The 23947-nt window shown below is 43.3% G+C and overlaps 1 protein-coding gene across 1 annotated transcript in view; it reads right to left on the reverse strand.

Annotated features, from left to right (window-relative positions):
- Positions 1 to 23736, reverse strand: part of CENPH (centromere protein H) — a 73193-nt gene extending 49457 nt beyond the window's left edge. Inside the window, exons 1-4 of the mRNA XM_075854894.1 lie at positions 23384 to 23736; positions 12598 to 12653; positions 11347 to 11407; positions 7373 to 7444 (exon numbers count right to left, since the gene is read on the reverse strand). Of these exons, the coding sequence (XP_075711009.1) occupies positions 7373 to 7444; positions 11347 to 11407; positions 12598 to 12653; positions 23384 to 23535 (341 nt within the window). The 5' untranslated portion in view covers positions 23536 to 23736. The remainder of the gene's footprint in view (positions 1 to 7372; positions 7445 to 11346; positions 11408 to 12597; positions 12654 to 23383) is intronic.
- Between the last annotated feature and the right edge of the window lie 211 nt (positions 23737 to 23947).

The raw sequence follows: 23947 nt of genomic DNA on the forward strand, positions 1-23947 counted from the left end.
AAAAAGAAAGATGGGGACCACCGTGGGACTGAACAGGTGATTACTGGGATTACTTATTTGATCAACTTTCCTGCTGAGCAAATTTTTTTAAATCCCAGACAATCCCTCTTATAGCATTTTACCATCAGGGTTTTTGGGTAATTTTTTAAATTCGGTTTATTTATAAGATTTAGATGCAAACAAATAGGCTAAGTCGCCAAACATTCCAACATGTATAGCCAAGCACTATACATCTTTACATTTCAGACATACTTTCAGTGTATAGACAAGGAATAAGCATAACACATTAGGAAGTATGAACGTGCATCGGCATAGTCACTCAGTCGGTAGTATCAGAGATAGCACACCAGGAGGCCCATATCTTGTCAAATCTTTTAGGACATTTACGATGTTGGTATAAAACTTTTTCATATGGTAGTACACTATTTACTAAAAACTTCCACCGTGTCAGAGTAGGTACCGTAGGCGCCATTCACCTCAGAGCAATGGCTTTCCGGGCCATGAACAGGGCTTCGCAGAGAAAAAATTTTGATGGTGTGAGTAGGAGTCATCATTAGTCAGGCCAAAAAGGCAAAATAGCGGGTCCTGAGGAACAGGGGCCCCCATCACCCTAGAGTGTGAAAACAAAACCTCACCCCAAAAGGATGCAATACATGTCCAAATCATATGTCAAAAATCAGCGGCCCCCTGGTGACCTCAGGAACTCGGTGGACGGGATCACTCCCATTCTGTGCAGACGAGTCGGTGTTAAAGGGAATGTGTCGCTAGATTTTTTTTTTTTAGTTAAACAATTATTTAAGTGATTACACATTGTTTTAATTTTTTTTACAAGTCAGGAAATATTATAAATTAAATTCTAATTCATAACCTTTCCATGTGCTGGCCACTAGAGGGAGCAGTTCCCAAAATTGCAGCATGGTCAATGTGGTAAAGCAACCTCATTGCTTTATGCTGCAAGTTTGGGGTAGACACACTCGCTCTAGTGTCCTCACACAATACCCCCTCCCTTATTCTGGCTAGTGCCAGGAGAAGGAGGGGTTTGAATCTTCAAACCTCCTACACTGTGTGCCGCCATTTTCTGAGCGCCTGCACATTGTAGGAGGATTAGATACAGTGCTCAGCAGACCGTATAACACGAACATACATGAACATAATACACACATCACATACATTACCTTCTCCTGCCGCCTCTGCTCCTATTCCTTGCGCCTTCGCTTCCTTGAACATATGGCCAGAAACCGTGGCCGGAAGTAGTCATCTTACTGTCCGGCAGCGGCTTCCGTTCCACATGAAAATGGCGACGGATTTCGCACTGCCAAAGACGTTCGTTTTGGTCTGTGTGGGAGCGGCGCATGCGCCGTTACCACACAGGCGGCGTACGCAGCAGTGAATGGAACGGCTCCCGTTCGCATTCTCTATGGGGTTGTTTGTGCCGTATTCCATCTCTGTATGTGTCGTTAATCGACACATACAGAGATGGAAAAAAATGGCAGCCCCCATAGAGGAATAAAGATAAAGTAAGAAGTAGAACACGAGAATATAAATAAAATTTATGTTATCATATTAAAAGCAATATGATAAAATAAAAATTCATAACACCTTCCCATTAAATAAGCACAGCGAGTGATATATAACTGCGTGAGCCTGTTATTAGCAGCCAGTGAGACTAGAAGATGAGTAGACAACATATTCCCCCAATCGTCATCAGACATGAGGGGAAGAACCCCCAACCATCCGGCTTTAGCAGACGGTAGACGTTTGGAGCATGTTTTTTGCTTTTTGGGCAAGTTTAACCCCTTAAGGACGCAGCCTAGTTTTGGCCTTAAGGCTCAGAGCCCATTTTTGAAATCTGACATATTTCACTTTATGTGGTAATAACGTCGGAATGCTTAAACCTACCAAAGCGATTCTGAGATTGTTTTCTCGTGACACATTGGGCTTCATGTTCGTGGTAAAATTTGGTCGATATATTCAGTGTTTATTGGTGAAAAATTGCAAAATGTAGAGAAAATTTGGAAAAAATTGCATTTTTCAGAATTTAACTGCATCTGCTTGTAAAACTGATGGTTATACCACCCAAAATAGTTACTAGTTCACATTTCCCATATGTCTACTTTAGATTGGCATCGTTTTTTGAACACTCTTATTTTTCTTGGACGTTACAAGGCCTAGAACATAAACAGCAATTTCTCATATTTTTAAGAAAATTTCAAAAGCCTTTTTTTTTTAAGGTACCTCTTGAGTTCTGAAGTGGCTTTGTGGGGCCTATGTATTAGAAACCCTGATAAAACACCCCATTTTAAAAACTAGACCCCTCAAAGTATTCAAAACAGCATTTAGAAAGTTTTTTTAACCCTTCAGACATTTCACAGGAATTAAAGCAAAGTGGAGGTGAAATTTGCAAATTTCATTTTTCTTGCGGAATTTCAATTGTATTCATTTTTTTTTCTGTAACACAGAAGGTTTTACCAGAGAAACAATACTAAATATGTCCAGATTCTGCAGTTTTTAGAAATGTCCCACATGTGGCTCTACTGCGCTCCTGGAATAAAACACAAGCGCTAGAAGCAAAGAAGCACCTAGTGCATTTTGAGTCCTCTTTTTTTATTAGAATATATTTTAGGCAGCATGCCAGGTTTGAAGAGGTGTTGAGGTGTCAAAACAGTAGGAATCCCCCAATAGTCACCCCATTTTGGAAACTACACCCCTCAAGGAATTGATTTATGGTTGTTGTTACCATTTTGACCGCACAGTTTTTTCACAGCACGTATTTGAATTGGGCTGTGAAATGAAAAAAAATTTCTTTTTTTCCAATAAAATGTCATTTGTGATCAAAATCTTATTTTCACAGGGAACAAAATACCCCATTTTGTTGCCCAATTTGTCCTTAGTGTAGCAATACCCCATTTGTGGTGATAAACTGCCGTTTGGGCCCATGGGAGGCCTCAGAAGGGAAGGAGCGCTGTGTGTTCTTTGGAGTACAGATTTTGCTGGTTTGGTTTTCGGGTGGCATGTCGCATTTGCAGAGCCCCAGAGGTATCAAAGCAATAGAAACCCACCAGAAGTGACCCCATTTTGGAAACTACACCCCTCAAGGAATTCATTTATGGGTGTTGTGACAATTTTGACCCCATAGTTTTTTCACAGAACTTATTTGAATTGGGCTGGGAATGAAAACAAAATTATTTTTTTCAAATAATATGTAGTTTTGGCTGAAAATTTCTTATTTTCACAAGAAACAAAACACCCCATTCTGTTGCGCAATTTGTTCTGAGTGCCGCAATACCCCATTTGTTGTGATAAACTGCCGTTTGGGCCCATGGGAGGGCTCAGAAGGAAAGGACCACCATTTGGCCTACAGGGGATTTTCTAGTGCGAAGTCATGTATGCAGAAGCCCCTGAGGTACCAGTACAGTTGAAACCCGCAAGAAGTGACCCCGGTTTAAAAACTACACCCTTAAGGCATTCATTTAGAGGTGTAGTGAGCATTTTGACCGGAGACCCTCACCCCATAAACTGTAATGTGGGTTCTCCCGGGTATGGCAATACCCTACATGTGGCTGGGATCAGCTGCCTGGGCACACAGCAGGGCTCAGAGGGGAAAGACGAGGGGGGATAAGCTGTGCGGAGTGCATCAGGGTAAGTAAAACTGGGGTAAATTATAAACCAAGGGATGTATGATAAATTTTAAAACACTCTTTCATACAGAGCTCTGGTTATTCGGGACACGTGTCACATTGATATATTGTGTCATCCCTTATAGCAGACTTTGCACCTCTTTTGACTTTTTCCCTTCTTGCCAGTTTGGGGAACTTCTCCTGGAAAGTGTTGCCGCCCTGGTACGATGCGTGTGGCCCCGCTTCCAGAAGTACTGGTACTTGGTCCCTAAAGATTAGGTTCTTGATAATCACCTCTTGAAATTCCAGGAAAGATCCCGTCTGGCCTGCACATCGACGTAGCACGTACGCATTGTACAAAGCCATCTGTATGATGTGCACGGCCAGCTTCTTATACCACACCGCATAGCGCTGTAGGGCTTCAGGATTTGATCTGACAATTCCATCCCTCCCATGTACCTATTGTAGTCCAGGATGCAGTCAGGTTTGGGGGTGGCCTTTCCTTCATATATCCTAAACCTGTAGGTATACCCTGATGCACTCTCACAGCTTATACATCTTCACGCTATACCTTGCCCTCTTACCCGGCAGGTACTCGCGGAATTGAACCCTCCCTTTAAAATGTACCAGGGACTCATCAATAGAAATACACTTCTCGGGGGGTGTATGCTTGGGAAAACCGGGCACTGGAACGGTCTAATAGGGGACTCAGTTTATACAAACGGTCAAAACTGGGGTCATCTCGGGGTGGGCACGGCTCATTATCAGTATAATGTAAGAAGGGAAGTATTGCCTCATTTATTTATTTTTTTAGGTTACAGTTCATTTCTGAAGTTGCTTTGAGGGGCCCATCTATTAGAAACCCCTATCAAATACCCCATTTTAGAAACTAGACCCCTCAAAGTATTCACAACAATATTTAGAAAGTTTATGAACCCTTTAGGTGTTTCACAGAAATTTAGAGCAAAGTAGAGGTGAAATGTAAAATTTTTTTTGTCAGAAAATCCTCTTTATACCATTTTTTATATAACACAAAAGGTTTTATCAGAGAAACGCAAATGAATACGTATTGCCCAGATTCTGCAGTTTTGAGAAATATCCCACGTGGCCCTAGTGCGGTAATGGACTGAAGCGCCGGCCTCCGAAGCAAAGGAGCACCTAGTGGATTTTTGAGGCCTCTTTTTTATTAGGCACCATGTCCGGTTTGAAGAGGTCTTGTGGTGCCAAAACATTGGGAACCCCCCCAAAAGTGACCCCTATTTGGAAACTAGACCCCTTGAGGAATCCATTGTAGTTTTCTTGAGGTGCATGCGACTTTTTGATCAGTTTTTATTCTATTTTTAGGTGGCGTGGTGACTAAAAAACAGCAAATCTACTATTGTTTTTTTATTCTTTTTTTTTTTTACTGCGTGCACTATAAATGACATATTCACTTTATTCTGCGGGGCGATACGATTACGTCGATACCAGATGTTTATAGTTTTTTTTTATGTCTTATGGCGTTTGCACAATAAAATACGTTTTGTAAAAAATCATTTACTTTTTGTGTTACCTTATTCTAAGTGCCATAACGGTTTTATTTTTCAATCAATATAGTCGTGCGAGGACTTATTTTTTGCGTAACGAACTGTAGTTTCGATCAGTACCATTTTTCGGTACATGCGACTTTTTGATCTCTTTTTACTCCATTTTTTGGGAGATGAAGTGACCAAAGAATTGTGATTGTGGTTCGGTTTATTATTATTTTCTTTTACGGCGTTCACCGTGCGGGATAAATAACGAAATAATTTTGTAGTTCAGGCCGTTACGGACGCAGCGATACCAATTATGTATAGTTTATTTGTTTATATATTTTTATTAATAATAAATGACTGATAAGGGAAAAAGGGGGATTTTTACTTTTAAAACTTTTATTTTCTTATTTTTACACATCTTTTTTTAACTTTATTACTTTGTCCCACTAGGGGACTTGAGGGCAGGAGGCCCTGATCGCTATTCTAATACATTGTACTACATGCGTAGTGCAGTGTATTAGAACGGTCAGCTACTCACTGACAGCAAGCATAGTGGGTCCTGACGTTGTCAGGACCCACTAGGCTTCCGTCTATGGCATAGCCGGACGCCATTGTTTGGTGTCCGGTTGCCATAGTCACCATCGCCGGCCGCTATCGCGTAGCAGGCCGGCGATGGCAGCTTAATCTCTATAAAACGCGGCTTTTAAGGGGTTAATCAGCGGGGACACAGCGATCGGTCCCCGCTGTAGGAGCTGTGACAGCTGCTGTACGAGACAGCAGATGTCACAGCTCCTGTATGTGTCGGGAGGACGGCCGAAACGGCCGTTACTCCCGAGACGTACTATGAGGGTATGTGCACACACACTAATTACGTCCGTAATTGACGGACGTATTTCGGCCACAAGTACCGGACCGAACACAGTGCAGGGAGCCGGGCTCCTAGCATCATACTTATGTACGATGCTAAGAGTCCCTGCCTCGCTGCAGGACAACTGTCTCGTACTGAAAACATGATTACAGTACGGGACAGTAGTTCCACGGAGAGGCAGGGACTCCTAGCATCGTACATAAGTATGATGCTAGGAGCCCGGCTCCCTGCACTGTGTTCGGTCCGGTACTTGTGGCCGAAATACGTCCGTCAATTACGGACGTAATTAGTGTGTGTGCACATACCCTTAGGTCATGGAGCGCGAACGATACAGCTGCCATGACCTAATAGTACGTCCAGGAGCGGGAAGGGGTAAACACCTGGCATATGAAGAAAGCGCTACCCAGCAATCAAAAATCACCATTGGCCTAATTGGGCGCAGGAGCGATTAGAAGTGCAACTGTTCATCTACTCACCAGTTAAAAAAATAAAATAACAAAACCTAGATGATACAATCAGAGATATCTTCTATCATTGGTAGGAGTGGTTGAGAACATGGGTTACTGGTAGACTGTACAGGAGAAGAGATGACAGTGACAAGGGTGTGCTCTCTCTCTACTCGCACTTGCTGTTTCCCTCACTCACCCCCATCCACTACACAGAACAGGAAGTAAAACTTTTCCTCCTGCTCCCTAACCTTACAGAGAACCTGTCACCTGCCCATACATGTGAAGCCGAGTGCAGCATGTAATCTGCAGGGCTCCACAAACACTTGAAATAACTTTTCTAACTTCCTTCGTTATTTACGTATCAGTGCCGTTACATTTGGCGCCCGATATGTAGATAAGCCCCTGAACTGTCAACAGGGCGTTTCTATGCAACAAAATGGAAAGGGGCGTGAGGTCTTCGCTCTGACACCGTCCAATCAGCTACGGACAGTGTCAGGGCGGCTTGCGCTGAGTTCCCTCCCATGAGAACCCACACAGGCTGGTGGTTCTGCAGAGAGCGCTCCCTCAGTCTGTGTGTGTTCTCTCGGGAGGGAATACAGCGCAAGCTGCCCTGACACGGTTACAGCAAAGACGTCACGCCCCCTTGCCATTTAGTCACATAGAAATGCCCCGTCGACAGTTCAGGGGCTTATCTACATATCGGGCGCCAAATATAACGGCACCGATATGTAAATAACGGAGGAAATTAGGAAAAAAGTTTAAAGTGAGACAGCGTTCATGAAGCCCTGCCTATTACATGCTGCACATGTATGGGGGGGTGAAAGGTTCTCTTTAAAGTCACGATCTATTACATACACCCATGGCAGTAAAAGTCTTCAATCTATTCGAATATATGGATAGTCAGAGCTAGGAGATCATACTTGCCTTCGTAATAACAGTGATTTGTTATGGTATGCAACTTTCAGCTTTTCAATTTCTTTTTGTAGATTTGCAATTCTGTAAAAAAACAAAAACAAAAAAACATGGTGACTAAATGATGGTTTCCAACTTGGAAATTATTTCAGCCAGACCCAATGAGGGCATGTTCACATCACATTCGGCTAACCAGTAGAAAAGTCTGAACCAATTTTTTTTTTTCCTTTTCAAACCGATCTGTTTACGGTTTTTAATGGAGCTTCCGCCATGGTTCAAAAAAGTGTCCATTTATCAAGATTCCGTGATTTTTTTCCAACAGGACAGAGAAACGGAGACACTCATTTTTCTGTCCTGTTGAACAACAGGATCCCAACTGATCAGTTTTTTGTACAAAGCATCTAGGGCATCTGTTTGACTTTTTTTTTTTCCATAAACTTACAACTTAAATTACGACTTTAACCCCTTCACGCAGCCGGATGTGCTATTACGTCCGGGTGCGGGGGGTGATGTTTGAAGCGCACTCACGCACATAGTGCGCTCTATATGCTGCGAGTGTCGGCTGTATTTTACAGCGGACACCCGGGAGCAGCGATCGCGCTGTTCCTGGCTGTTAAATCCCTCAAATGCAGCGGTCAATCACGGCTGCGGCATCTGAGGCGTTGAATAGAGGGGGGGGGGGGGGGGGGAGGTCCTTCAACAGCTCATCACCCCCCCCTGCAGTGACGACAGTTATGACCCCCCCCCCCCCCCCATTTTCTCCTAAAGTAATGTAAAAAAGTAATGGAGGTTCTTAGTGCACATTGAGCCAAAGGCACGTGCCCACATCACAACAACCATATCAATTCAGTCATTAATTCAGATAAATCCCTACTCTATTCTAGCTGCAACATGAACCTGAAATAAAGGCTTAAAGGACGGGTGTCGCGAAAATAAATTTTTTTATATCAATTTGCTTTTAGTGTTTTATTAAAAAATGTTTTATTTATTTGTGTGTTTGTTTTACTTTTTTTTTTATTTTTGCACTTTTTCTTGTCTATGGGGGCTGCCATTTTTTTTTCCATCTCTGTATGTGTCGATTAACACATGGAATACGGCACATACAGCCCCATAGTGAATGCGAACGGGACCCGTTCCATTCACTATGCTGTACGCAGTCTGTGTGGGAACGGTGCATGCGCCGCTCCCACACAGTCCAAATGGAAGGTCTTCGGCCGAGCGACGTCCAGCGCCATTTTCTTGTGGACCGGAAGCCGCGGCCGGACAGTAAGATTACTACTTCCGGTCGTGGCTTCCGGACTTGTGTTCTGAAGCAAGCACTTGGAGCGGAGGGAGCAGACGGACCGGCGGCGGCAGGAGCAGGTAAGTTATTTCTGTGTATGTTCGTGTTTTAGTGTGTGATTACTACTGTATGTAAACCTACTAACACTGTGTGTTAGCTCAAAAAATGGCGACACACAGTGTAGGAGGTTTGACCGTTCAATCCCCTCCTTTCTCCTGGCACTAGCCAGGATAAAGGAGGGGGGATTCTGTGAGCTCACTAGAGCGAGTGTGTATTCTCAAATTTTGCAGCATAAAGCAATGTGGTTGCTTTACCACATGCCAATGCTGCAATTTTGTGATTTGCTCCATCTAGTGACCAGCACTGGGAAATGTTATAAATTAGATTCTAATTTATAATATTTCCTGACTCGTGAAAAAATAAAAAAAAATTAGAACAATGTTTAATCATTTATACACTAACTGTTTAACTAAAAAAAAAAAAAAAAAAATTTCTAGCAACACATTCCCTTTAAAAACAGACTAGAAACTTAACTCCTTAAAGAGGCTCTGTCATATTGTCAAACCCCTATCTCGTATTGCAGCAGATCGGCGCTGCAATGTAGATTAGTGTTACGTTTTTTTTTTCTCCAAACGCGAGCATTTTTGGCCAAGTTATGACCATTTTTATATTTATGCAAATGAGCCTCTCTTAAGTACAACTGGGCGTGTTTAAAGTTAAGTACAAGTGGGCGTGTATTGTGTATGTACATCTGGGCGTTTTTACTTGTTTTACTAGCTGGGCGTTGTGAATAGAAGTGTATGATGCGGACGAATCAGCATCATCCACTTCTCTTCGTTAACACCCAGCTTCTGGCAGTGCACAGACACACAGCGTGTTCTCCAGAGATCACGCTGTGACGTCACTTCCCCAGGTCCTGCATCGTGTCGGACGAGCGAGGACACATCGGCACCAGAGGCTACAGTTGATTCTGCAGCAGCATCGGCGTTTGCAGGTAAGTCGATGTAGCCTGTCGCCTATGTGTCCTCGCTCGTCCGACACGATGCAGGACCTGGGGCAGGAAGTGACGTCACAGCGTGATCTCTCGAGAACACGCTGTGTGTCTGTGCACTGCCAGAAGCTGGGTGTTAACGAAGAGAAGTGGATGATGCTGATTCGTCAGCATCATACACTTCCATTCACAACGCCCAGCTAGTAAAACAAGTAAAAACGCCCAGATGTACACACACAATACACGCCCAGTTGTACTTAAGAAAGGCTCATTTGCATAAATATAAAAATGGTCATAACTTGGCCAAAAACGCTCATTTTTGAAAAAAACCAAAACGTTACTGTAATCTACATTGCAGGGCCGATCTGCTGCAATACGAGATAGGGGTTTGAAAATCTGGTGACAGAGCCTCTTTAAGGACCGAGCCAATCTTGACCTTAAGGAGCACTTTAATGTTTAATTGATATGAATATTTTATAATGCCGGAATGGAGGAAAAATGCAACTCCGCCACTATTTTTTTTAATGCCGTTTACCATAATTGTGGGAATAACTTTATTTTCTGTGTCAGTACGAGTTTGTGGATACCTAATATGAGCATATTTTTACATTATTTGTATCCAATATTCCTTTGCACGTTTATTTCAACAAACTTGCATTTCTAATCCCATTAGGGGATTTTCAAAACTTTTTTTTTTTTCTTCTAAATTGTAAGGTAGTATTACATTTCAGCCTGTGCATGTAAAAAGTATGCCCTAACAGGGGCTTATACTAGACAGCTCTTAGGACCTCTTTTAGGTCTCAGACAGAAAGCATAAAACGGATCAGAAACACCGCCAGGATCAGAGTTTTCTCCGATCCCCACCGTAGGTGCTGAAGAGTAGATGGAATTTCAGCTGTTCGCCAGAAAGTGAAGATACACACGATTGCCATCGTGTACATGTACATTGGGATGCAGAAAGGGTAACCTTTTCCGTGATGTACGTCACAATGTGGTATGGGGTTGAAGAGTTAATCCTATCGAACACATTTATGGCATATTACATGGATATTGCATACGTTTTAGGCCCCATGCACACGACCGTGCCCGCAATAACGGCGGGAACTGCCGGCCGCTACAAAGTAGGGGAGTGCGGCACGCAAAATGCAGAACAACGGACATGTTCCCTAATTTTCTACGGCATGGACACCCATCCGTAGCGATATGGAAAGGTGTCCGCGTTCAATGGAAGTAAACGGGTCTGTTTTTGCGGACCGCAAAAACTGAGTTTTTTTTTACGGTCGTGTGCATGGGTCCTAAGATGGGATTAACAATTTAATGGGGTTTCCCACCATTAGGTTTAGGACCTTTCCATAGGACAGGTCAGACCACTGGGAACCACTCAATTCTGAGAACAGGCCAGTTTTAGCCATGTTCACCAGGCAAGAGAAGACTGACTAAGCACATTAAATGTCAGTTACAGAAATGGAGGCGAGATTTCATTTGCTGAAGCGACATGGGGATGTGCTGGGCCAATGATGAAGGCAGCCAATACCTTAAAAAGAATATCAAAATATACAACAGTATGGTCCTCGCCTCCAAAAACATTACGTAAGTAGGTGCGCTATAAAATTAGTAATGCTAGGAATAAAAGTTTGATCTGTATTTCTTCTGCATTGTATGCGTATTCAGAAAAAACAATGATAGAGACAAACAGCTGGCGGGAAATCTTACTCCTCAGTCATATATTCCTTTGTGATGTTCTCTGGGGAGAAGTCTTCGGTTGAAATTTCCCCTGCAATGTAAAAGAGTAAAGAACATAGAACACAATCAGATTCATTTTTCCCACAATACATCAGGAGATTCTTTCAGCTACCAATGTCCCAATAAAACTGACTGATAAGGACTAGGACCCTGGAGGTCGAACACCTGGGATCCTAGCTGGTGGAGATAAACAGAAGATCGTTTTTTCTGTAAACAAAACCGTTCTGAAACAGTTTGCGGTCAGTGAATGGAAGCATTCTTGTTTACATGAATGTCTGAAAACCTGCAGAGTCGGACCGTATATTACAGTCTGGGCAATTCTCTGTGAGCCAAATACAGTAAAACCTCAGACTACCACCCAAAATTGCATTTAAAGCTAATCTTCTAGGGGAGAGGGGGGTCTTCTCAAAGACGATAGGCAGTATGCATAGTATACGGTGCAACACAATCTGGTCTGGAAAAAGGGGGTGCTCTTCTCAGAGGTGTCGCTGCACATCATCAGCGCACATCTCTGGCCAGTCCTTTGCTACAATTTCAATAAAATGTATTAGCCTGGGGTCTTCACACAGGATTTGCTTAGACTGGATAGGATTGTATCCACCACTCAGCTTGAGAAGTATTGCTCTGCATAACCCTGGGAATTGCTGAGTAGTTGAAGCACAAATTATATTAGAAAATTTTAGAACTTTTCATTATAAAACTGTGTATAGTGTAATTTTGAACAACTTTCAAATATGTTTTTATTAAAATGTTTTTTACCTTAAGATACAGCTTCTATGTATACTGTATCTTGCCTCCTAAGCCGAATCCGTCACGTCTGCAGGTTTGACGTAGTCGGTGAGCGCTGGATAGACAGCCATTATCGATCACACCTGCGTTCATGAACTTAGTTGTGATCGATAACATGGGGATCCTGCGGACCACACGGCTCAAGATACAGGATACATAGAAGCTGTATTATAAAAAGTTTTTTTTATTTATAAAAACCTATTTAAAAAGTTGTTCCAACTCACATTATACAGTTCTATAAAAAAAAAAAAAAAAAAAAATAATTTGACTTCAAAAGGTTTACATCGCCCTTAATGGTACATGGGACAGGACAAGATTCATGCTTCGGTGCATATATAGTGATAAATCACAGACACGCCTGTTGAAGTCATGCCATAATGGAGGCTGTGAATTGCCTGAGGGAAAGCACTACACATATCAACATTACTGTACCTGCTTTTATCCGGTTCTCCAGCTGAAACTTCTGCTGTTTTAACTGTTCCAATTGTCTAATAAAGAAGAAAAATAAATAAATTCATTATGTGCCAAAGCTGTAATAATGGTCATAAAATATACAAGATTTGTAAGCATTAAGTGCACTCTCTCCTATGGAGAACTATTGTCTGTATATTAAGGAACCGCAATGTGAGCAATTCCCAATTAGGCTGTGTTCACATCTGCGTCGGAGGCTCCATTAGTCTGTCGCATATTCCATCATACACCACTATTTTGTCCGGCAACATGACGGAAATCCGATGGAACCCATTAAAGTCAATGTGAAAGTGATTTAGGGTTGTCATGATACCGGAATTTGAACTTCGAAACTTCTTGCAGTATTGCGATACCAAAACAATACTTTAACCCCATCATGTTCCTCAGTCATAATGGACAACATTTGGTTAATTTGTGAGGTGCATGGGGTTAATTACTGTTAATGTGAGGCACATGGAGGTTCAAAATTCATAATACCTCGCGCCTCACATTAATAAGTGAAAGAAAGCAGATTTTATTTTAGAACCGCGTAAACATAGATGACACTATAAATGTATTATAGTCGTGGCGATAACGAATATGTGAGTATTTTATGTATTGGGACTTCGGGTATGTTCACACGAAGTGACCAAAAAAAGTCTGAAAATACGGGGCGGTTTTCAGTCGAAAACAGCTACTGATTTGCAGACGTTTTTGTAGCAACTCGCGGTTTTTCAATGGAGTCAATGAAAACCGGCTCCAGAAACGTCCCAAGAAGTGACAGGCACATATATTTTGACAGCGCCGCGTAAAATTAAACCTCGTGTGAACAGAACACCGTAAAACCCATCGAAAGCAATGGGCAGATAATTGTAAGCGTAATGGAGCCGTTTTTTCAGGCGTAATATGCCTGAAAACACTGCGGGTGAACATACCCTTATTTTAATGCTTATAGGTTTTTATTTTACATTACTTAATTATTTATTTTTTTACTTTAATGTACTGATAGTACACAGGCAGTGGTTAGGACATACCTCAGTGCGCCCTAATAGAAAACATGGAATGGCCCTCGATCGCGTCACAGGGATTCACTGTGACGCGATCCAAAGGGTATCCCCCTTCTCATTTACCCCTTGAATGCTGCGGTCAGCTTTGATCGCAGCATTCACGGGAATAGCGACAGAGATGAGGTTTCTCTGATCTCTGCCATTACAGCGGGACCGCGGCTGTGTAATACCACCATCTCCCCGCTCCTGACAATAAATCAGTGCGCGCGACCAGCATGAGGGGATGCAGCCAGCGCTGCACTAATGAGTGGCAGCAGCGCCGATACTGAAGACAGAACATGCGGGTGTTTTGCAGTGCCTCCGCCATGTTGTCTTCAGTACCTCCCACTCACCATGTGCACTTATCAGGACTCAGGAGCAGGGCGATGGATGTATTACACAGCCGCAGCCCTGCTCTAACATCATTCAAGTGTTACAATACTAAGCTGTGCAGCCGCATAGCTTAGTATCGAGATACATGAAACAACGGTATCGAACCGTTTGGGCGTGCACGGTATCGAAGTATCGATGCATCCCCAAAGGGATTAAAATAATGTTTAAATGAATCCATTTTGTGCAGCAGCCATCTTGTCTGCAGTTCCCATCTTGGTTCTTTTGTAGTGAATAAGAAAGTCATTGCTCCTTTAAGACTAGTTTGTATGTTTCTAAGTTAAAGGGAATGTGTTGCTAGCAAAAAATGTATTTATTTTTTTTAGTTAAACAATTAGTGTGTAGGTGATTAAACTTTGTTCTAATTTTTTTTATTTTTTTTCACGAGTCAGGAAATATTATAAATTAGATTCTAATTTATATTTCCCAGCACTGGTCACTAGATGGAGCAATTCCCAAAATTGCATGTGGTAAAGCAACCACATTGCTTTATGCTGCAAAATTGGAAAAAAATCCCTCGCTCTAGTGAGCTCTCAGAATCCCCCCCTCCTTTATCCTGGCTAGTGCCGGGAGAAACGAGGGGTTTGAACGGTCAAACCTCCTACACTGTGTGTCGCCATTTTTTGAGCTAACACACAGGTGTAGAAGGTTTACATACAGTAGTAATCACACACTAAACCACGAACATACATAGAAATCACTTACCTGCTCCTGCCGCCGCCGCTCCCTCCGGTCCGTCCGCTCCATCTGCTGCCGCTGCTCCAAGTGCACAAGTCCGGAAGCCGCGACCGGAAGTAGTAATCTTACTGTCCGGCCGCGACATCCGGTCTACAGGAAAATGGCGCCGGACGGCGCTCAGTTCAACTTGGACTGTGTGGGAGCGGCGCATGCGCCGTTCCCACACAGACGGCGTACACCATAGTGGATGGAACGGGCCCCGTTCGCATTCACTATGGGACTGTAGCTGCCGTATTCCATGTCTGTATGTGTCGTTAATCGACACATACAGAAATGGAAAAAAAAATGGCAGCCCCCATAGGGAAGAAAAAAAATTAAAAAAAAGTAACACACAAACACAAAAGTTTTTTTATAAAACACTAACATCAAACTGATATAAAAAAATTTTTTTTTGGCGACACTATTCCTTTAAAGGGAATGTGTTGCCAGAAAAACATGTTTTTTTTAAAAAAATTAAACATTTAGTGCGTGGGTGATTAAACATTGTTCAAATTTTTTTATTTTTTTTCGCGAGTCAGGAAATATTATAAATTATTTCTAATTTATAATACTACCCATTTTTGGTCACTAGATGGAGCTAGTTCCCAAAATTGCAGCATTGCAACATTGGGTTAAAAGCCCTCGCTCTAGTGAGCTCTCAGCTTCCCCCCCTCCTTTATCCTGGCTAGTGCCGGGATAAACGAGGGGTTTGAACGGTGTAACCTCCTACACTGTGTGTCGCCATTTTTTGAGCTAACACACAGCGTAGTAGGTTTACATACAGTAGTAAACACACAAACACGAACATACATTGAAAGCTCTTACCTGCTCCTGCCGCCGCGGCTCCCTCCGGCCCGTCCGCTCCGGTTTGCTGCCGCTGGTCCAAGTGCACAAATCCGGAAGCCGCGACCGGAAGTAGTAATATTACTGTCCGGCCGCGACTTCCGGTCCACAGGAAAATGGCGCCGGACGGCGCCAATTTCGAATTGGACTGTGTGGGAGCGGCGCATGCGCAGTTCCCACACAGACGCCGTACACGGAAGTCAATGGGACGGGAGCCGTTCACAGTCCCTATGGGACTGTGGCTGCCGTGTTCCATGTCTGTATGTGTCGTTAATCGACACAGACAGAAATGGAACAAAAAATGGCAGCCCCCATAGGGAAGAAAAAGTGTAAAAATAAGAAAAAGTAAAACACAAACACACAAATGAATATAAACGTTTTTAATAAAAGCACTAACATCTTTAACATATAAAAAAATAATTTGTGATGACACTGTTCCTTTAAGTTATCTTTGACCTTGGTTCCCATAGAGGCTTGGAAGGAAGGAACAGGCAGTGAGATAGGAGAGGGAGACATGCTCACTTATGCAGGAGTAGGTCTCCCCCATCTTAAAAGAACGATTATATCCTTGCCAAGCTGCAAACCCTGATGAACGGAGAATTATGATAATGCATTTGAAATGTATTGTTGTCTGTAATTGGTTGAATTTGAAATATTGTCACATTGACTAACCTCAAGCCTACACTCCTTTTGAATGAGATTATTGTAATTGAGTTTGGCAATAAACCTCAGGAGGAGTATTTTGAGCATACCAGCAGCGTCTGTGTGTTATTCCTCCCTCGATAGATCGATAAACATGATTGGAAACTGTATAAATCACTGGAGGGCGGGTATCGGTTAACATACCCATTACAAATTTCAGTCTAATATATTTTGGCCCATGAGTGCGTCAATCAATAAGTTCTGTTGGACCCTGCTTTCGTGGGTAATTTGACGGATCCGGCGCTTCTGTTATTTTGTTCCTATGATGGAACAGAATAAGGGCCTGTTTACATCAGCGTTGGCTTTCCATTGAGGGGTTCCTACAGAGGTTTCCATCGGGTGAAGCCCTCAACGGAAAGTCAAATGGAAACCTTAGCTCCCGTTTGCATCACCATTGATATTGCTAATGGTTTCTGTTTGTCACCATTCCGGCAGGTTTCACCTCCGACGGAACCCATCAACGGAAAGCCAACGCTGATGTGAACAGGCATTAATGGAAATTTGAGCGCAGATGCAAACAAATCCTTATACTTCTATGAAGAGTCACTAGTGTGATGAGCAAATTCGCAGCTCCTGCTCTCAGCACTATGAGCAGAAAACAGGGACTGTTCACAATGCCTGTCATTGAATAGAGTAAGGGTATGTTCACACACAAACTCAAAAACGTCTCAAAATACGGAGCAGTTTTTGGAGCGGTTTTCAATAGTCTATGAAAAACGGCTTAAAAAAACTTTCCAAGTAGTGACCTGCACTCGGAACAGAATGCTGTTTTTCCATTGCAATCAGTGGGCAGGTGTTTGGAGGCGTTCTGCTTCCAATTTTTCAGGCTTTTACAGCCCGAAAATAGGCCGTGTGAACATACCCCAAGATTATTTTCACACGTGGCAGATAAGTTGCGGAGATTTCTGCAACTGAAAATTTGGTCCATTTATCCGAAAAGGGTTGTTTCTGCACCAAGTATAATGATTTTTGCAGCCCCATTAAAATTTTGTAGCACATTTTTGCAACACATCTGCTGGGTGTAAATAGAGGCTGTTAGGCCCTATTCACACGACAGGGTTTACCGGCCGTGTAACGGCTGTTCAAAAAAACGGCCGTCGCACGGCCGCAGTAGGAACAAAAGACCCCAAATAGGGCTATTGGCACGACAGATTTTTTGAGGGCCCGGAAAACCGGGACATGCCCTATTTTCGGCAGTTTTTCCGGCTGCCCGGCTCCCATAGAAGTCTATGGGGCCAGGTAATACACGACCATCACTGGAATATTTTCCGAGTGACGGCCGCCTCTTCCGTCGCTCTCTCTCTCCTCCTCCTAAATACGGGGTGCGGCTGTGTGGCACTACCTACAGGGGGCAGCGTGTGGCATTATCTACAGAGGGCAGCGTGTGGCATTATCTACAGAAGGCAGCGTGTGGCAAAAAATGTACATGTGATACGCATCCGTTTTTAAAACGAACAGGGGAAAAAAAAAGGATCCAAAACTGGTCAAAAATCGGCAGTTAAAAACTGAAACACGGCCAGGAACGGAAACGAAGTGTCCCTGCTACGTACATTGTAAGAGCTGGGGAGCGCTTACACTGTCCGTAGCAGAGACACGCCCCCTTGCCAGTTCGGCAGACAAAGTCTGATCTCTCACAAGAGCTGAGAGCGCGCTCTCCTCTGCAGCTCTTACACTGTCCGTAGAAGTGACAGGCCCCCTTCCTGTTCGGGTGAAAAGACTGCAATCGCACTCTCTCCTGCTGTGGCACTGTCCATATCTGATTGGACAGTGTCACAGCCATAGTAACACGTCCCCTTGACTGTTCAGGGGGTTATGTAAATATTGGGCGCCAAATAGAACAGCACCGATATCTAAATAACGGAGGGAGGTAGAAAAAAAAAAAATGCAAAGTGCCCCAGGGTTTGTGCAGCCCTCCCCATTACATGCTGCACATGTATGGGGAGGTGAAATGTTTTTTTTAAGAGTGCTTCAGTGAGTGCTCATCCACTAAGCAGGAGCTGTAACTAATAGCTCCTGTACTGAATACAGCTGGGAATGGAGGAAACTCTGACCCCAGCTGTTGAACCTCTTATCACCACAGTCCGTTTTTCAATCCCACCACTAGGTTTCTGGTAATGAGATCAAAGAGGGGGAGTTCATTTTGATTGAAGACAGGGGGAACCCTCCAGTCAGCCCCAGGGACCTAGAAAACACCCTAGGCATACTGCTTAGTATCACATTTCCCATATGTCTACTATAATGTTGGCATCATTTTTTGAACATTCTTTTTTTTTTCTAGGACGTTACACGGCTTAGAACATAAGCAGCAATATCTCATATTTTGAATAAAAATTTCAAAATCCTTTTTTTTTTTTTTAAGTACCAGTTCAGTTCTGAAGCGGCTTTGTGGGACCCATATATTAGAAACCCCAATAAAACACCCCATTTTAGAAACTAGACACCTCAAGGTATTCAAAACAGCCTTTGGAAAGTTTATGAACCCTTTAGGTGTTTCACAGAAAATTAAAAGCCAAGTAGAGGAGAAATTTACAAATTTCATATTTTTGTCAGGAAGTCCTTTTTATTCAATTTTTTGTTTAACACAGAAGGTTTTTCCTGAGAAACGCAACTCAATATTTATTGCACAGATTCTACAGTTTTGAGAAATATCCCACGTGGCCCTAGTGCGGTAATGGACAAGCACTGGCCTCAGAAGCAAAGGAGCACCTAGAGGATTTTCAGGCCTCCTTTTTATTGCGCACCATGTCCGGTTTGAAGAGGTCTTGTGGTACCAAAACAGTGGAAACACCCCCAAAAGTGACCCTATTTGGCAAACTACACACCTCAAGGAACTTACCGGAGGGGTATAGTGGGCATTTAGACCACACAGGTTTTTTTGCTGCATTTTGTGGAATTAGGCTGTGCAATTGAAAAATCTAATTTTTCCAATAAAAGGTACGAATTTTAAATTTTGACAAGGAATAAAGGAGAAAAAGCACCCCAACATTTGTAAAGCAATTTCTCCCGATTTCGGTAATACCCCATATGTGCTCATAAACTGCTGGTTTAACAAACGGCAGAGCTTAGAAAGGCATGAGTGATACTTGGCACGTAGATTTTGCTGGATTGGTTTCTGGGCGCCATGTTGCATTTGCAGAGCTTCTGAGGTTACCAGTACAGGAGAAACCGCCTGAAAGTGACGCCATTTTGGAAACTAGACCCCTTGAGAAATTCATTGTAGTTTTCATGGGGTGCATGCGGCTTTTTGATCAGTTTTTATTCTATTTTTAAGAGGCGTGGTGACTAAAAAATAGAAATTCTACAATTGTTTTTTTATAGCGTTCACTATAAATGACATTCACTTTATTCTGCGGGGCGCTACGATTACGGCGATACCAGATGTTTAAAGTTTTTTTTTATGTCTTATGGCGTTTGCATAATAAAATACTTTTTTATAAAAAAATAATTTACTTTTTGTGTTACCTTATTCTAGGAGCCATAACGTTTTTATTTTCCATCAAGAAAGCCGTGCGAGGACTTGTTTCTTGCGTAACGAACTGCAGTTTCGATCAGAACCATTTTTAGGTACATGCGACTTATTGATCTTTTTATTCAAATTTAATGGGAGGTGAAGTGACCAAAAAAAAATTGTCATTCTGTTATGGTTTATTATTACTTTCTTTTAGGGCGTTCACCGTGCGGAATAAATAACGACATACTTTTGTAGTTCAGGCCGTTACGGACGCGGCGATAACAATTATGTATAGTTTTTTTATTTTTTCAAATAAAGGACTGATAAGGGAGCAAGGGGGATTTCGACATTTATTACTTTTAAAACTTTTTTACACAACTTTTTTTTTTACTTTGCCCCATTATGGGACTTGAGGACAGGACGACGTGATCGCAATTCTAATAAACTGCACTACATGCATAGTGCAGTGTATTAGAGACTTTGTCAGGACCCACTAGGCTTCCGTCGATGGCCTAGCCGGATGGCATTATTAGGCCTTCGGTTGCCATAGCAACCATCGCCACCCGCTATAATGTAGCGGGCCATCGATAGTAGGTTAACCCCTAAGAAACCACGATCGCTATTGAACGCGGCTTCTAAGGGGTTAATCAGCGGGGACACAGCGATCAGTCCCTGCTGAAGGAGTTGCAACAACTGCTGTACAAGACAGCAGCTGTCACAGCTCCTGTATGTGTCAGGACGGCGGCCGAAATGGCCGTTCGTCCCGTGACGTACTATTATGTCACGGAGTGTGAACGATACAGTCATCATGACCTAATAGAAACTTTATTAAACTTTTTTTTTTTTACTAGTGCCTCTAGGGGACTTTACTATGCGACTGTCCGATCGCTTTTCTAATACACTGCGATACTTCTGTATTGCAGTGTATTACTTACTACCTGTCTGTTTGCAACGGACAGGCATTTGCTAGGCCATGCCAGAGGCATGACCCAACAGGCATCCACTACAGGAAGACCTGGGGGCCTTTATTAGGCCCCCGGCTCCCATAGAAGACACTGGCACCCTGTGATCTCATAGCAAGGTGCCAGTGGGGTGAGAGAGGGAGCGCCCCACCCTCTCTCCAAAACCACTTAGATGCAGCGCTCGCTATTGAGCGCCACATCTAAGGGGTTAAACGGGCGGATTTCAATCTGCCTGCCCCAAGTTCTCAGCTACCGGAGGGGGTTTGAACTGTTCCCATCAGCAGATTTATTCTGCTGCAGCGCCGTGAAAAGGCGTATTGGCGGTCACTAACAGTGGATGAAATAATATTTTATATTCTATTTTTTATGTAAAACATGCTTATAGTTTTAGTATAGGAGTTCTATGTATATAAAAATGCAGCGGTGTCTGACACGTGTATTTAAAGAGGCTCTGTCACCAGATTTTGCAACCCCTATCTGCTATTGCAGCAGATCGGCGCTGCAATGTAGATTACAGTAACGTTTTTATTTTTAAAAAACGAGCATTTTTGGCCAAGTTATGACCATTTTTGTAGTTATGCAAATGAGGCTTGCAAAACTCCAAGTGGGTGTGTATTATGTGCGTACATCGGGGCGTTTTTAATACTTTTACTAGCTGGGCGTTCTGATGAGAAGTATCATCCACTTCTCTTCAGAACGCCCAGCTTCTGCCAGATCACGCTGTGTCGTCACTCAGGTCCTGCATCGTGTAGGACGAGCGAGGACACATCGGCACCAGAGGCTACAGTTGATTCTGCAGCAGCATCAGCTTTTGCAGGTAAGTAGCTACATCGACTTACCTGCTAACGCCAATGCTGCTGCAGAATCAACTGTAGCCTCTGGTGCCGATGTGTCCTCGCTCGTCCTACACGATGCAGGACCTGAGTGACGACACAGCGTGATCTGGCAGAAGCTGGGCGTTCTGAAGAGAAGTGGATGATACTTCTCATCAGAACGCCCAGCTAATAAAAGTATTAAAAACGCCCCGATGTACGCACATAATACACGCCCACTTGGACTTTTACTTTTAAACACACCCACTTGGACTTTTGCAAGCCTCATTTGCATAACTACAAAAATGGTCATAACTTGGCCAAAAATGCTCGTTTTTTAAAAATAAAAACGTTACTGTAATCTACATTGCAGCGCCTATCTGCTGCAATAGCAGATAGGGGTTGCAAAATCTGGTGACAGAGCCTCTTTAATGAGACCAGCGCACGCTTCAGCCTTGCCCCAGAAGAGGCTGGACAAGGCGAAACCCAGGGTCGGGCAGGAGAGGCTTGGCGTGTAACGTGGAGGTTTTATAGATTTATGACTTTATGAGCGCTGTTTATTCGGTCACTTTGTGAGTATATGAAATAAAGTACCAAAGGATTTTATCCAAAGCTGCAGTCTGCGCTATGTTCCTCTGCATCTCCTGCATTAACCTCATGGATATGGGGGATGGTGAGGAACTTTCTCTGGAGTCCAGCCCCATGCACACGAACGTAAAAACGCCCGTAATTACGGCACGTTTTTACGGGCCCATGGACTTCTATTGGCCACGGGTACCTCCCCGTATGCTTACGGGAAGGTGCCCGTGCCATTGAAAAATATAGAACATGTCCTATTTCAGGCCGTAATTACGGCACGGGCAGCCCATAGAAGTCTATGGGGCTCCCGTAATTACGGGTGACTACGTTTGTGCACCCGTAATTACGGAAAGCGTTGCTAGGCGACGTCCATAAATAGTCACTGTCCAGGGTGCTGAAAGAGTTAAACGATTGGCAGTAACTCTTTCAGCACCCTGGACAGTGGCTACCGATCACAATATAGATCAACCTGTAAAAAAAATAAATAGAAGTTCATACTTACCCAGAACTCCCTGCTTCTTCCTCCAGTCCGGCTTCCCTGGATGACATTTCAGCCCATGTGACCGCTGCAGCGGTCACATGGACTGCCGCATCATCCAGGGAGGTCGGGCTGGATGTCAAGAGAGGGACGCGTCACCAAGTCAACGGCCGGGTAAGTATGAATTTCTTTTACTTTTATTACGGAAAGGGCTGCCCCTTCTCTTTATCCTGCACTGATAGAGAGAAGGGGCTGCCGATTACTGCAGAGTAATTTTGCAGCGAAAATACGGGTGGAGTACGGATGACACCGGACACGTATTTACGGGCATGGGTCCGTAAATACTGGTGCAAATCGGGTCGAATACGTGTGACCAAGGACCCGTATTTACGCCAGTATTTACGGGAGGACAAAAATACATTCGTGTGCATGAGGCCTCAGTGTGTTGACTTTTTATCCGGACTAGTGTGTAGCCCCATTGCATATCACTTCTATATATGAATTACTGAGTGGATTGATGGACCTTATTCACTGCTCCACTGATTAGTGCAAACAAGCCCTCACACAGCCACGTCCAAGAAAAACGAAAAAAAAGTTATGGCTACTGAAAATTGTAGCTGGTTAGTAAGTGGTTAAACCTTCAGATTTGCGGTTGGGATTCCCTTTTAAGTAAATTGAAACCTGTACGTAATGTTCAGGGCAACTGGGACTTGTAGTTCGTTAGCAGCTGGAAAATCGCAACTTCTCTGAGGTAAACCACATCTGGGAGCTCAGCCGTTTCTACTTACTTCAGCAGGTCTAGAGTACAGGCTGTAGGCTGCGGTTTGTGATCTCTGCATCTTATCAACGCCACTCTCCCCAGCTCCATACTCTGCTGCTGCAGCTGCGACAACAGAGGATCCATGTGTACCGGTGCCCGCTCAGCCTCCGCTCCCTGCATGCCGCCTTCTGCTTCAATGCAGCTCCGTTAAATAATAAGAAGTCTGAGCTACCAGAACATTCAAAACAATTCCCGCCGAGCGAGGGGCGTGGTTTCCAAGTCTTCAGCACTGCACGTACAACCACTGAGAAGGCCGTCACTACCACAACGTAGAAAAGGGGGAGGAGCCTATCAGCTCGGCTTTCCACCATTGTTAGTCATGTGATTGAAATGTAATCGTTCAATGGGTTGTACATGCAGAAAGAAAATAGATGAAGAGGCGTGGTTATGGTCATCTGACCAGGAATGCACATGAGAAAGTAATTTTATTTTTTAATACAACTTTATTAGAAGTTAGACAGAACGCAAAGCGAACAAATATTAATTGGATTAGGAAGTAAAGGAATTTCCAGCATTCATACTATAATTATTA

The sequence above is a fragment of the Rhinoderma darwinii genome, chromosome 1 (assembly GCF_050947455.1).
Source record: "Rhinoderma darwinii isolate aRhiDar2 chromosome 1, aRhiDar2.hap1, whole genome shotgun sequence".
In the NCBI taxonomy this organism is placed as follows: Eukaryota; Metazoa; Chordata; class Amphibia; order Anura; family Rhinodermatidae; genus Rhinoderma; species Rhinoderma darwinii.